This window comes from Ceratotherium simum, chromosome 12, assembly GCF_057802395.1.
Source record: "Ceratotherium simum simum isolate JZ-2026a chromosome 12, ASM5780239v1, whole genome shotgun sequence".
Lineage (NCBI taxonomy): Eukaryota > Metazoa > Chordata > Mammalia > Perissodactyla > Rhinocerotidae > Ceratotherium > Ceratotherium simum.
Window position 1 is genome coordinate 59,869,370 of NC_141911.1, and position 15,651 is coordinate 59,885,020.

The 15,651-nt window shown below is 37.5% G+C and overlaps 1 protein-coding gene across 1 annotated transcript in view; it reads left to right on the plus strand.

The window, feature by feature from the left end:
* Positions 1–15,233, plus strand: part of TNIP3 (TNFAIP3 interacting protein 3) — an 87,140-nt gene extending 71,907 nt beyond the window's left edge. The window contains exons 10-13 of the mRNA XM_014784548.2: positions 3,226–3,276; positions 4,166–4,264; positions 7,073–7,133; positions 14,604–15,233. Of these exons, the coding sequence (XP_014640034.2) occupies positions 3,226–3,276; positions 4,166–4,264; positions 7,073–7,133; positions 14,604–14,635 (243 nt within the window). The 3' untranslated portion in view covers positions 14,636–15,233. The remainder of the gene's footprint in view (positions 1–3,225; positions 3,277–4,165; positions 4,265–7,072; positions 7,134–14,603) is intronic.
* The last annotated feature ends 418 nt before the right edge of the window (positions 15,234–15,651 follow it).

Consider the following 15,651-nt stretch of genomic DNA (forward strand, 5'->3'; position numbering starts at 1 on the left):
TGGCATGTTCCTGTCTTCTAAAAACACACATATTTCTAAACGTCATTTATATATCTAGTGAACCCAAGAATTTTGTTCAGTGGGTTCCAAGATTTAATGTTACTGGAGCACTCTCTGGGAAGCCAGATAATGTTAGCCAGTTTATTGACATAGAATATATTAAATGTAAGCACACTAAAATTATGTGTAATAGAATGTTTTAAAAGTGGACTCAGGAAGTTGCCGTGACGGATAAATATTGATGTTAATGAGAAAAATGTAGCTAACACAATTTTGGCTTAAGAAAAGAAAATGAACCACAAAATGTTTGATTTGAAAAATCATGCAAAGCTTTTCAGTAAGGAGGAAATTGTTGTGGGACATGCTGTGACAGCCCTGTAGCTTCAAGATTCTTAGTCTTAAAAAAGAAATTTTAAACTATTTGTCCTCCTCTTCTTCCTAATACAAAGTAGATTTTGAATTAAATTTAATTTCTTCTCTGACATTTTTTTCAAGGATTAACTTGAAATTCCTAATTTTACATGGAAAAATTATTTGGCAGAACCATTTCCTTTCTAAGAAATTGGAAGGAATAAATTAGTGGTAAAAATATAATAAAATGCTTTTCTGAAAATAATTCATGCAACCTACTTTATATAACAATGGGTAAGAAAATGTTCTGATTACTCTTGGTGAGGAAATTACTCTTTCAATTTTTCTGTCTTACATGCAAAGCCACCTTCTTTTCTTTTAAGTTGTCACTACAGAAATTATTTTACTTCCTGCCATATTTTAATTTTATTTTTTCTATTACATTAAGCTCAAATTGATGATAAATCGTGTTTAACATTGGCAGTGTCCTTGCCATTATAGAAGTTTTAGCAGAGCCAGGAATACATAACCATCTGCTTATGTTGTAGACTATAATCCACAAGTAATTTTCATTCCTATGTCATCTGTAAAGTAATTTTTAATTGATATCGACAAAATAAATGTACTGTCTAAGTACACTGTGGTCGAACTGTGCTTATAAACTAAGGGATGGTCTTGGTGATAGCTTAAAACTATCAAAATTTTCTTTAAAGTAATGATAGTCCAAACATTTATTTTTCAAAAGTCTCATTCACTATGGTAAAAGGATGACAGAATTCACAAAAAGATGTAGTAGGTGGTATAACAATCTGTGCTAAATGTATTAACAACAGATTAAATGCCATGATATAGTAGAACTGGCATTACCTTATTTAAATAGCATATTATCTGTGGTCCAGATGGACCATTTGACCAAAAAGGAATTTTTAGGTCACATCATTCTGGCACTAGTTGCTTACATACCAGAGTTTATTCATCACTCTTCTATCACTGAAGACATTTTAAGTCAATGATTTGTAAAATAGGCAGTGTGGGACAAGTAAAAAATAATTATGGATACTTAGAAGTAGGATTAAGGGGTAAAAATCCCCTTCGTGCCTGCTTTGACGATCGGTGATGACCTTGAGATGCCTTAAGAAAGTAATTCAGCTTTTATGTGCTTCCTCTTCTTTATCTGTAAAAGGACAAAGTTGGACTAGATGATCTCTAAAATCTTTCTTATACCTCTCAAACCTGTGTCTCTAAAATAAGTAACCCAACCTCTCTCAGTGTACTCCCCTGTAAATGTAGATAATGATACCTTCCTCATGACTCCACGAAGTTGTTCTCAGGGTTGAGCGAAAAGAATCCATACAAAAGCGTCTAGCTCAGGCCATGGCTCACAGGTATTTCATGAATGATTTTAGTCTGTTGGAAGGGGAAATTTTTAACAGTTTCATTTAGCTGTATCAGCAGCACGCCACATTCAGTTCCTTGTAAGCAAATTTTGATACTTTCTTTCTGCAAGGCATTCCGCTATGTGCCGTGAGGGGATAAGAAAGTGATCCTTGCTATCCTCGTTTCAGCTCTCATACTGTAAAAAGTGTCCTTTTTATGGTCTATTTAGTCCCTTGTTTTTGCATTTTTGTGCTTTTTGTTGGTGATTTCGTTGTTTAAAATGATCCCCCAGCATAGTGCTGAAGTGCTGTCTAGTGTTCCTAAGCACAGGAAGGCTGTGATGTGCCTGACAGAGACATGTGTTAGATAAGCTTCATTCAGGGATGAATATAGTGCTATTGGGCATGAGTTCAATGTTAATAGATCAGCAATATATGTTAATAAGGTGTATTTAACAGAAACACACATAAAATAAGATTATGTATTGATTGGTTCACAAAAATGGAATGACCAGAGGCTCGTAGGAACCAAACCCTGCATTTCCCTTGGAGCAGTGGTTCAGGATTCACTATTTCAGTGTTCACGGTGACTTTATAGAACAGAACTTCCACAAATAATGAGAAATGACTGTACATAGTACACACTGGACTATAAAAAGTCACATAGTAAATGTATAAAGCTGAATGGGAGGACCAAGGAAGGAGAGAATAATTCTGATAGGTGGGACTTGGTGAGGTATCACATAGGAGGGGACAGTTGACCATGCCAGATAGGGTGTGGGACATGGCGTGTGGGGATGACAATAACATGACTGAAGAGTCAAAGAATAACCAGCTTTCTGTAGGTGTGTCAGATGCTGAGGGAACCCAGGGTGGGTGACTCTGCTTGATGAGGTTGGGCCTTCAGTAGTGAGAAGCCATAAAGTATAGCAGTGTGACTCTGAACAAGTTACTCAGCATCTCATGTCTCAGTGTCCTCATCTGTAAAATAGGGATAATAATATTAAGTATCACATAGGGGTGTGGGGAGGATTCAGTGAGTTATTATACGTAAAGCACTTAAATCAGTGTCTGGCATATATTAAGTACATACAAAACTTCTGAAATTTATTGTGGAAGCCTTTGAATGTACAGCTGACCAATTCCAATTACATTCGATAAGCAGTGGAAGCTGTTTCTGTATCTATATCTATGCCTATGTCTATGTCTATGTCTATATCTAAATATATCAACTTAAAACTGAGAATTATAGTGGCCCCAACAAGTTGGAATAACAGTTTAAAACTATCCAACTTTCCAAACTTTATTTGGGAATTTCAAGACAGAACCAATGTGTGTCTGTAAAATCCCGAGCTTGACTGTTTTTGTTGGCATTATTGCTATCAGTGCTGCACCCCTTGGGCTTCTGAGGAGGTCACTGACAGCTGAGTCAAGGGTAGCTTTAGAACTAACCATTTGAACTCTTTTTGATAAACAAATGCTTTTGTTTTGTCTGCAGATAAAAGCTTGTCAGATGGAGAAAGAAAAACTAGAAAAGCAATTAAAACAGGTACGTTGATCCTTACCTAAATTCACCAAGCCCTCTTGCCATGGTTAGAAATGGCAACTTTAAGTTCTACCCACGCATTTATTCCCAAGTATGACAGTTCCTTATGGTCCCAGCTAAAGGCATATTCAAGCTCTGCTACAGATGGCCTGGAATAACCCATGCTTTTCATTACCGACTAAAACGTCAGTGGATCAATAGCACTTAGGAGCCACCAAGGCCTCTCGACCCTAACGCTCATGAAAAACACCTGCTTTACAGAACATGTCACCTTAGTGTATGTTCACGCAAATGGAGATTTCATCATAGACCCACAAACACCTGGGAAATACATTTCCTTGGTATTTCTCGCAGTTGCTTACACAATTTACAGTGGAAACTATGTCAAAGATGTTTGCCTCTTTTGAGAATATAGAATACCTTCTTGGGCACTGAAACATTCTATCCCACTGGTTCTCTAGTGGCCTTAAGGAATGAATTTTCTTTCTCTTAATTCCTAATTTCCTCTCAGGACTTTAGTTATGCCGCAGGAGTCTGGCTACAATTTAAGAAACGTATTTTATGGCTCAGTGGCTGGTTCTTCTTAAATGAGGACCCTCTGTGAAGATAACTTAGAAACATAAACTTAACTCTATATACCTTTCAATGTTTCTAATTTCTTCAAAATGGAAAAATAATTGTAGTTTCACCTTAAGTAAAATTTGGCCTGTGAGCCCCATCTGTATCTGTCCAGAGTCTACATTAGCATGCCTACTATTTTGAGTTAGGATTATGCCAGATTTAGGCTCAACCTTAATGTTGAAACCAACACTTTGGGTTGTATAAAGCAAGTGTCAGAGTGTCTCCCCAATTTCACCCACTTCCAGTGAACCAACAGTCTTGCTCTCCTCAGATATATTTCCCAACCTGTAACTGCGGCTTGGGTTTCCACCTGCGGGATCCATGTGTACCAACCGGTCCCAGAGCTGTGCAGGATCAACAGAAGCACCCAGTAAGTAAGAACTGGCATTTCAACAAATAAGTGCTTAGTATTCTCTTTTGGTAGAAATTATCTCTGTTATTCTGGAATTTTGGCATATAATATTGTCTACAGAAAGAGCCTGTATTTCACGTCAGCCTCTAGTTTGTGGTTACAGTGGTCAATGTATGCCATAATTATCTTGGGGACACTATATTCACAAGATACAGAGATATGAATAAATTAACTGAAAGGTATCAAATTGAGCTATGATTCCTTGAATGAACATAAAACATTTTATATGGGTCATTTTTAGTGACACACCTGACTCTACCAAAAGGATATTTTTGTGTATAAAGAAAAGCAAAGTGAATCTAGCGGAACAGTCTGGGAGATGCCTTTTTCAGTTGTAAATTTATATTGAACTACTATGGATATCGCTACATCTGTGCAAAATAGTTTTTGACGTTTTCCAATTGAAAGGATATTCTTAAAGGATCCAAGAAAAAGTGACCCACTTAAGTTACTCTCCATGGCTGTGTCTACCCAGGAAAAATGAAATGAACAGTGGAGCAATTATTTGTGAGTGGAATTGATTTGGACAGTCAACCTGAAAAAAGTCAGACCGAAAGCACCCTTCCCTTCCTTCTCAATAGCAGTATTCCACCCTCCCCCATGGTCTGGATGCTTGTCTCCACTGTTTTGCCTACATAGACAGAATCTTTATATAGGAAAAAAAATTATGCATTTTTCTGCATTTTGGATTTGCTCAGACAACTCCCCTCTCCCTTAATTTTTATTAACTGTGTTTCTAATTATGCAAAGAATCTGAGATTTTAACTGGAATTTTCTCAGCAGAGCATTTATGGAGAGTGTGATTCTCTCGGTTGCCTGAAACTTCTCATACTTTTGTATTTGAGTGTGACTCAAAGCCCTTCTCCAGGGGAGGAGATAATGTCTCTTTGGGTGGCAGAAAGATGTCAGAATTTAATGAGCTTCTCTTATTTGACCCTAGTATGACACAGCCTGCTGCAGAGAATTTGGTTCTTTTTGTGTTGTTGCTGGTTACTACTGTCTGCTCTCTCTCCCCCATTTGTTTTTCTTTACCTGTTTGCTTACTTTTCAGTCTTCACCAGAAACAATTCTGGGAATCTCCAAACACAGTTATCATTCCTTAAAATTTTTTTTTTCAGAATGTAGAAGTAAATTAAGATTATGAGAAACATAAAGAGATAGATATTTACTTAGGAGTTAGCTCCTACAGGTTGGGGAATTAGAGAAATAGTCTTGTGAGAGGTTGATTAGAAAACCAATGAGTCATTCAAGTTTATCTAGAAGTAAAAATAACTGTTTTCTTCAAATCTTCATTTATGGAAAGAAGGCAGAAATTTGCCTACTATAAAAGCTCATCAGACTTGCCCTATCAGTTATAAGATCATGTGAAATTATCACCAAATAGAAGTCTGTATTTGAAAAAAGATTCCAAGCCATGTATAATAGCCTACATTTTCAAGCAGTATACAGTTAAACAAAATCTCCATGTAACAAGAGAATTTACAAAAACTCCCAGAGTTAATTTAAAAGAATATTTCATGTTTCATGCTTATTTCTAAGGCTGAATGCAAGCACATGCAATAGTGTCTGTAAAATTACAGTATTTTCACCGTCTTTTGGCAACTCTCCTGGAATATAAAACTGAGGCTCACGTCACTTATCCTATGTGTTATTTGAGACATCTAAAAATAAACGAGGAGATAAAAAACAGAGGTGATCTCATTTCCTCTTTTAACTTTTCATGGACCAAAAGGAGCCAAGAGCCTAGGTGTCTGAGTCGGGTAAAGTGGGGTCAGGCTGTACTAAAGCAGCCTCTCTTGGTGTCTTGTCGGGTAATGGAACTTGGGGGAACTTGGGGGGACTCTCAGTGGTCTAGCGGGTCTACAGGGGTACATGCTCCCTATTGGCTCATTGTCAGAGAAATTTTCCCTGAGTTATTTTCAGGCGGTAATTGAATCATAGAACAAAAAGTCTATATTCTCTGTCTTGGGGACAAGTAGGAAGCCGGGGTGAGCATTTGGAACAGGAAGACCGCCTACCTCATGGGCAGGTAAAGCTGGAATTGCTCCTTTCCAAGTGGTTAGATGCAAAGATACTGGCCTTGGAACTGTATCTTGAAATCTAGGTCTATAGATTAAGATTTATTCAATGCAGTGTGTGTGACATGTTCCCTGATGTTCAGTATCTAGTTGTTCTTGCTGGCGTAAACCTAGGAGAAAATCCCATGAGAAAAATCCAGTCTGCCTTGTGCTTTCACTGACTCTCTAGTCTAAACTATCTGAGCAATTGTGAGACGAGTTTCTGCAGCGGCACAGCACCAAGGGGAAGGTCTGGCTTAGATATCTTCCTTAAACCACCAGAAAACATTCAACTTGTAATTTTTTTCCTGGTCTTCCTGTTGCCTCCTGTGTGAGGGTTTTAAAAAGAGTATTTGTTGATGGTAAATTGCTTTGTTTTATTTATGGGCTATAGTAAGTTTCACAAAAGTGTTTATACTTCTGCAGATATCCAGAACACATCTGTTTCACAAAAAAGAAAATATGCCACAACCCCAAAGTAGTGGAAATTCTGGCCAAACACATAGCAGATTGAGGAGGGGGGTAGGGAGATGGTAATAATGATGAGGGAGGTAAGAGAGATGAGCAAGATTGGCAGCAGGTTTGAATAGAAACTACTTTTGTGTTGCCTGGGTACTAAAAGCCACAGAGTACAATTATATTGTTAATGTGCCACCATGTTGTGTTTGAAGTCTGTATTGCTATAATAATGTTTTACTGTTCCACACAGCCAGAGTATCAGTGGTATGCTCCTGACCAGTTTCCGCCAGATGTGCAGCAGAAGGCAAATGGTAAGACCACAGCTGTATCGAGCATTCTTTCATGTTTACATTTTAATGGGATCTTTTGGGGAAGTTTATTCAACATACATTCATTCGTACTCAGGGAGGACCTACTATAAGTTGCATACACAGTTCTAATTTGATGCACATGGGGTTAAACTGAGCTCCTTAGGAAGAAGAAAAAATGTTCGAATGCAGAAATGCATGAATCTCAGTTCTTGCTTCTGTTCCTATACCAGCCTCAGAGTCAGTATTCCATCTGGGGTTAGAAATGAAAACTTTAAGCAGAGCTGTGTTATAACAACAACAACAAAGCTCTGGGATTCTACTACAAAGGACAGATGCACAGTCACTGTCCCAGGTGGAGTTTGCTAGACAGATGTTTTAAATGTCACTGGCAGACAGACAGAGGAAACCAAAGGCTCAGAACTGTGTTCCCTAATGACTAAATGTAGACTCCAAGTTCAGGCCAGGGTTGCCCACAACACCCACCTCCAAGTACGCTGGGAAAAACTAAAAAGTCACCTATGTAAAGTACTCATGATTAAGAGTACTCTTTTATTTTATTTTTCTTTGGTTTAGCATTCTCCTCCTTCTTTCCAGGATCTGCTATACTTTCTACTGCTTGTTTCTGTGGTCTCATGAGGCCACCCAGGAATGGGCTGTATAAACTGGGCTATAATCATAATCCCACTTCTATTTTCATCACCGATAGTCAGAAGTCAGCAATGTCTGCTACATGTTTAAAAATCTTGTGTGACCCTCACCTGTGACTCTAAGTTGTTAATATCCGGAGATCTGAATCTATCTAGAAAAGCTGAAGATGAGCCACATTCCACTTTCAGGCCATACTTGAAATTTGATCTCATTTAGTTCAGATCTGAGATCACAGAATTCTAGTTTTTAGTACAAGGAGTCCATTATGGAGTGGAAGTACGGAACCAGGGATAATACATGTAGTTTTGCAGGTTGTGAACTTCATAAGTTCAAGAGGGTCTTCATGGTAGTCTATGTAAATGGAGCCTCCTAGAGTTGTACAGTACACAACCTGGACAGCTGTACATGGCAGCACTGGGAGTGGCAAAGTCTATAGCTTACAGTAGCATCATAAAGAATAAAGATAAAAAGTGAGAACTCTGTAATAAAATGTCTAGGTATTTATCAGAAAACTATAGGATTTGTTTTTTCTTTTGTTGGTCTGGAATGAATATCAAAGATATTTTCTCCCTGAGATGGAATTTAATCACTAGAAAATACAATTACTCAGTAGAGAATTCAGTAATATCATAAGGCCATTATATATCACTATTGGATTCTACCTGAACCAGTGTTACAGAAGCTAATCATTACATAAAATAGAAATGAATTGTGATGACCTTCAGAAACTAAATAAAATATGCAAAAATAGAATTTTATATTCAATGTATAAGATCTACTGATTTTTGTCTACTTAGGGAGAAATATAATGAGCTTTGTGATGTATAAACATGCTGTGTGATAGTGTCTACAGATGAATAATCCCAATAAAAAATGGACCTTTAATATGTACTAACGTAAATATTTTTAAAGCATTGTTTTAATCTTCACAACAATGCTATAGAGTAGGCTTTATTCTTATAGTATTTTACAGATGAGGAGACAGAGGCTTGAGAATTTAAGTATTTCCTGAATCCTACAGTTACTAAGATTTAGCCTGGGGGTTAGATTCAGATGCACAAGACTCCAAAACCTGTGCTTTGAGTCGCATCTTATAGCAAAAATACCCCACTTACTATATTAAAATTTTCTGAAATTATAGATATAAAAATGAGAATGAGAGAGCTTTAACTTGTAATTATATGACTAGTATCTAACCCTCAATAATTTCTCCTTCCTATGAACTCATAACATTTATTATCTGTGCTACTCACTTGACGTTTAGAACATGACAGGGAAAAGGCACAGGGCTATGTAAGAATAAGTATGTAATAAATATGTTGTGAACTAATCTATGCTTGGGCAGCCCTGGTGGTAACTAGTGGCGTATGTTGCCGTTTGAAACCTGTCCTTCTCCATACCAACACAGCTCTGCAGCAGACTGTGACTTGTCTGCAGCAGGGACGAGGGCTGATCACAGCTAGGGGACCACCCTAGAAAGAAATTCCTTACTCAAAAATCTACCAGTTCGGGATTCCTATTGCTCCTCTTCTAGCTTCCAAATCTGATGCTATTTCAAAGCTCAAGTCAGGTCAAAAGAACTGACAGAAGCTCTGAAATCATCCTTGTCACAAACATCTCATGTGCCATTATTTAATTTCAGTAGTGATTCTGGCTATTTTTGGCTTCATTTAATTGGAAAGCTCCTTTTGATCTGTAGATCCAACCCAATTGGTCAGAATTCTTAAAAAAATAATTTTGTGGTATTGATTATTAAGCAAATATAGACTTAGAAATCTTTTGATTATACAGATATTTTTATTATGATAGTAGTCATTGTTTTATTGTATGACTAACGTATTTATCCTCCATTTTCAAGAATATACTGCTAGCCAGTATACCCTGTGTTTTTGACTAGAAATACCAAAATTCAAGCAATGGAAGGGAAAATGAGTGGAAAAATTAGACTCTGTCGCTGATAATCTATAAACAGAAAGTATCTCTTAAAACTCTTGCAAGTTTTATTTCTGTAATAAATACTTAAAATATTTTATTTATATTTAAATGAAAATGACTCTTTTCAGAAATGTGGATATTTAAATTAATATTAGTTAATGAGCGCTTTATAGATTGTCTTAGTTCTCAGTTTTTATTAATTTCCTGTGACTCCTGCTGACAAATTGACTTTTCTGACCCCATTATATTAGCACATTATATTTTTATCCTAGTATCTTCCCTTATAATTATTCCTCTTATGACAATTTAACCTGAAATACTGGCTCTGATGTGTATACATTAAATATTTGTAGAGCAGTGGCCTTGTGATTTTTAAAAGGTACAGTGGGTAATAGACAATTAAATTTCTGTGACCCCAGTAGACCCCCCCTTTAACATTCCCAGGCCTGGGCCAAGAATACAGGGAGAACTGCATCCTGTATGTGTAAATATTTAAACGTCCTGAATCAAGCTTGGAAACTGTTAGGATAGTCTATCCTCCTACCTTGGTAAATATACCTGGAAGGTCAGAGTAAAATTTAGAATGCTCAGATTCCAACCACTTCCGTACCAGAACACAGTGCCCTGGAAGACCTGAGCTGTGGCCCATCCCTTTCTCTTCCCACCTCCCCACTGTGAGGGGTCTTGAGTGTGAATCTGGGGACAGCTCAGCTGGCACATTGCAGTTTCATCCATATACCCCTCACCACACTACAAACAGCACCTCTTGGCCAGCCTTCAGACCTGGGGAAGAGGACCACACGAGGTCTGGAAGCAGAGCCGAGGTCACTGGGGCAGAGAATTTTGGGGGGTGTGTGTGGGTACCAGGATCCTGTTCGAGAGGAAGGCAGGCTAACACGGTGAAGGGAGGTATGGCCAGAGGAGAGGCAGAGCAGGGTCCTCTAAAGATGGGACACCCAGTAAAGGACTCCCTAGCCAGGGCCTAAGGCCCGTAGGTACTGAGTACCACATGGCACAGTCTGTAGGTCAACTAACTTCCAGCTTTGCTGTCAGTTACCGTCTGTGGTTATTTTAGACTGCTTTGGAGACACATTGAAAATCAACTCTTCTTTCAAAAACCAGAGATTTACATAAAGGTTTTCAAGTCTTTTGAGATTTGCTTGGCTTTCTCTCTGCATAGCATTAAATAACGGTATTTTTATACATTAAAGTCCACAGATGTTAACGGGTTACAGTTTTGGTTTAGAAACACGGGATTTTGCAAAGAACATTTTAATCTCATTTCATCTGTTATCAGAATGGGATGCAAAATGACTTCCATGTTTCTAGAACAATTACGGCACAGCAGAGTTAGTGTAACCTTGAAAACATATTGTTTGTTTCCTTTGTGAAATGTCAAAAAGCTACGTTTTCTGACTATATTGCATGCCAGTCACTTCTGTACCTTCCAGATTTTTCATATGGTGCAGAGTTGACCTTTGTCTTATGAGCTGGAGCTCAATTCTTGTATATTCGGAAAGGTATGAAATGTAGGCATTGAGATTGTGTTGTGAGCAAACGTAATTATTTCTTTACAGTATAGAAGATGAAAGCCCAGCTATTGTAACTGGCCTTTACTAATGTCTAATAATAACTAAGTAACTGAATACTGACTGAATTCCTTTCCTAGGGCTGCCATAACAAAGCACCACGAACTGCGCTTAAAACTTACTCTCTAGAAGAGAAGGCTAGAAGTCTGAAATCAAGGTGTGGGCAGGGTCATGCTCCCTCCGGAGCCTCTAGGGGGGCACCTCCCTGCCTCTTCCAGCCTCTGGTCACCCCCGATATTCCTTGACTTGTGGCACATAACTCCAATCTCTGCCTCTGCCTCCGTCTTCACATGGCCGTCTTCCCTCTGTGTCTGTGTCTGTGTCAAATTTTCTTTTTCTTGTAAGGACATCAGTTATATTGGATTAGGCTAATCCCGTATGACCTCATATTAACCTGATTATATCTACAAAGTCCCTATTTCCAAATAAGGTCCCATTCACAGGTACAGGGGTCAGGACTTAAACGTATCTTTTAGGGAGACACAGTTTAACTCATAACACTAACTATATGCCAGAATCTATTTTAGGTGTTTTATATATATTATCTCATCAAAACCTTATAGCCACCCTACGAAACAAGTACTGCTGTGTCTCTGTTTTATAAATGTGGAAACTGAGGCAGAGAGAGAGAACGTAAGTTGTCTGAGTCCACACAGCTAGTTATTGGCCGGGACATACACAGCCCAGGCAGTCTGGCTCCCAAGCCCACATTGTGACCGCTAAGAATCATGGACGACTCCATGCTATACATGACCTAAAATATAATAGGATTGTAGTTTGCATGTATTTTATTCAAATAAACTCTGACCGTCCAATCTTGAAAGCTAGAGTCTTTAGTTCTCAGTTTGTGTCTTTTTATAACTATCTTTATATCTAAACATTACAGATAATTTTACATTGGCAAAATGGCTGGACTAGTTGGAGTTCTCAGTTCCCAGCAGTATGAAGAGAGAAAGGAACCAGTGTAAATAGTAAAAGCTGCTTGAGTGTAAGAGACAGAAGAAAATTAGTATAATTTTCAATACAAATGGACAAAACATTAAGAATATTTCTTTTATAAAATATATTACTTTCTTAATTATTTTTCCAGTGGTTAATAAAAAATATTAATCAAAATTTAGAGAGTTATAATTTTATGCCTGTTTCTAGATTTTTAGAAAAGAATTGCAGGAGAAATGCCTTCTCACCTTATAAAGCTATAAAGGTCAGCATCTCAGTAAACTCAGTGATTTTGCTAAGGGAACATTAAATAAAGTGTAAAATGATATTTACATGTACATGAATATATGAAAATATAGGTGGTAAGTATATTCCTATTCAAACATGGATTTTATAAGCAAATGCTAAACATTCTAATTAACAACTATATATATATAGTGTATATATATGTATATAGATTACATGTGACAAGTCTAGACTTATTGTGTGCACTTTTGTCATCTAGGCTCTATCTAATCTGTATATATAGACATATTTGTCATATATACTATTTATTATACATACTATATATTACATGTATATATAATATATATAGTAGACATATATATATACTGTATTGTATGTAATATATATATAAACAAATATATATCCAGATAGATAGATAGATAGAGCCTAGATAAGAAAAACGCACACAATAAGTCTAGACTATTCACAATTCTACTATGTAAATAAAATTGCAGTAATTCTCTAAATGGAAGATAAAAATCTACAGGGAAAGAAAGCAAGGTATATATTATATATTGCATCCCAACTAGGAAGAACCTTTACTTACCTGGGTTTCCTTACTGTTCCTGCCTAAGCATCCACTTTCTAAGAGGTTAGTGTGCATGCAGAGAGCAGAGCCCGCTCAATCCTTTTAACCCCTGGTCTGCATTGGTACTCCCTCCCCTCTTAGTAGCAACTGAACTTCCCATTCAGCTGATCCTTGATGTGGACTCAAGACGTGGCTTCTGCCACCAAGATCTCTGGGTCCTACTCAGATCACGTCAGCCTCTTGCTACTTAACCTCCACTCTTGTGAACATAAAAGCATAGAGTGTAACAGATACCATCCATAAATAACCAGGCACACAATTAGTGAGAGGAGTTCTTCACCAGCCAATAAGGCAAAGCTGACTCTTCCTAGCACTGTGAGGACCCATGATTCCTTTGTGGCATTTCTCTTGTCCTGCCTTTAAAAGCATGGAGCCCAGTCACATGACAGAAGTCTCTTCTCACCTTCGCTGTATGGGGACACTCTGGCTTCCCTTCAAGGAACTGAAAAGTTGTCTTAGCTCTCGTTCAGATTTCCATTCTGCCATGGATTCTCTTGTGGGCCACAGCCTCTCTCCATCTAAAACATGGGGATAATGACCCTTGCCTCTACACCTGTTTCACAAGGGCACTATAAAAACTACAGAGGACCTGGTTTTTCTTAATGTTTTAAGATACCTAGGTTTCATTAATGGAGTAAATCTAAACTTCAGATTGGTTATATCAGTGGATTATGTTTCTGGGTCCAAATTTATGTTCTTACCATATGAGATATCTTTTTAATGTAATGGCCACAGTTCTCATAAGCATATTTTTTAAGCCTGGAAAAGTAACTTATTATCTCCCTTTTACCGAAATGTTTGTTTAGCATGTCTTTGAAATACCAAATGCAGGGAAGCAAGTATAAAACATTTTACATATTCAAAGTTGTTTTCATAAATAAGGAAAACACCTTATTTCTTGGCATTTATGTGATTTTTTTTTTTCTGTTGCCATGAGTAGATTTCTTGGATTTTGTCTTCCTCACGGTATTTATTTGTGGCATTCTATCCCGGTCCTACTAAAATATGCCATATTTTTCACATTAGTCTTCATGATACACTAACACATCTTAAGAACTGTGATCTTTTCTATGGCTCTGACAATAATGTGCCCAGTACCATATTTTAAAACTAGTTTACTTGGCAAGTTATCTTTCCATGGGGTAAGCACTGAACCAAACAGCAACATACATGACTTACTTTCATAAGCAAATGTCCGAGCCACCAAAATGCCAGCAAGAATGAGAAGTAGTAAAGAATGTTCCTCTTCAGGCCTGATTAGAACTAGGCCACAACTGATTTCACAAAATGGTAAGCATATGTCAATGCTTAAAATAATAACCCTCCATTTCCCGCCTCTTGATTTCTCAGTGTAAACTTGCGGGAGCTCACGAATAAAATATTTCTTTTTTTACCAGCCTCGAAGTTGATGTTAGCCCCAAGCCAGGAGAAGAGAAATGAATTTTTAACTTTTAATCTGAAACATTTTCCTGCTGTTTTTCATAGGTTTCTCCTCAGAAAAGAAAGTCCATCAGTAGAAGCACACGAGCAGAGGGAGAGCTTGGCTGAGGGCCTTCATTTTTCTTTTCACTGTGGCTCTGTCTGCTACAACTGTACATCATCTACTCCATTATTTGTGCCTGGTAATGTTTCACTTTGGCATGGACAGAGGAAAAGGCTTGTGACAGCTGAGATCCTGATCAAGTCTGAGGAGCCAGTATTATACAGCCAAGCACAACTTCCAGTTGTCTCGAAATGAGATTTGGCAGATGGATTATAGGCCACTCCTTGGACCTCTCTTCAGCATATTGCTGTTGGATTTACGGAGGTGATTTCATGATTTCAGCAACTCCACTTTTAGTGCAATGATATTGTATGTTGATTTAAATATATATTCCCTGAGGGAAAAATTTCTGCAGTTGTAAATTTTTAACTTTGCTCCCATTATATTTAAAGGGGCTTAGTTCTTTAGCTGGTTTAACTGGATACTATGTTGGGATTAAAGAGGTGTATATATTTCCTTAAACTAAATGATTGGTTCAATCTGAATAAAATGATAAACTTGAAACTATTCTTTAAACAGATAATTTCTTTTAAGATGACAGGAAATTGCGAGCCTACTTCATTTTCACGTGGACTAGATTATGAGGTAAAGTCCTAATGTGATGGTGTTTGCTTTGCTGCGTTCATATTTACTTATAGAAGTAGTTCAGAGATGTATGGATTTGCAGTTAAATCTGTGTTTTTCCTTCCTATGGATTTGAGTAATTATTAATGAAAAACATAATTCTGACTTCTCAAACCAATTAAAATGGAAAATGAATGTATGCAAATTTTATTGCAGTTCAATTATACAGTGGCATGACAGATGTCTGAAGATTAAGCAGATTTAAAAGTACTTAGTTCACCCATTTAATAAGGATTCTGCTAAGACCAACTGGAGATCCTGCTTGTGAGGAGAGGTATAGCAGGGGTGTGAGATCCATGGAAGTCCAGACTTCTAGAAGTACCTGAAGAAAACCAGGAGCATCAGCTGAAGCTGATGTGAAAGAAA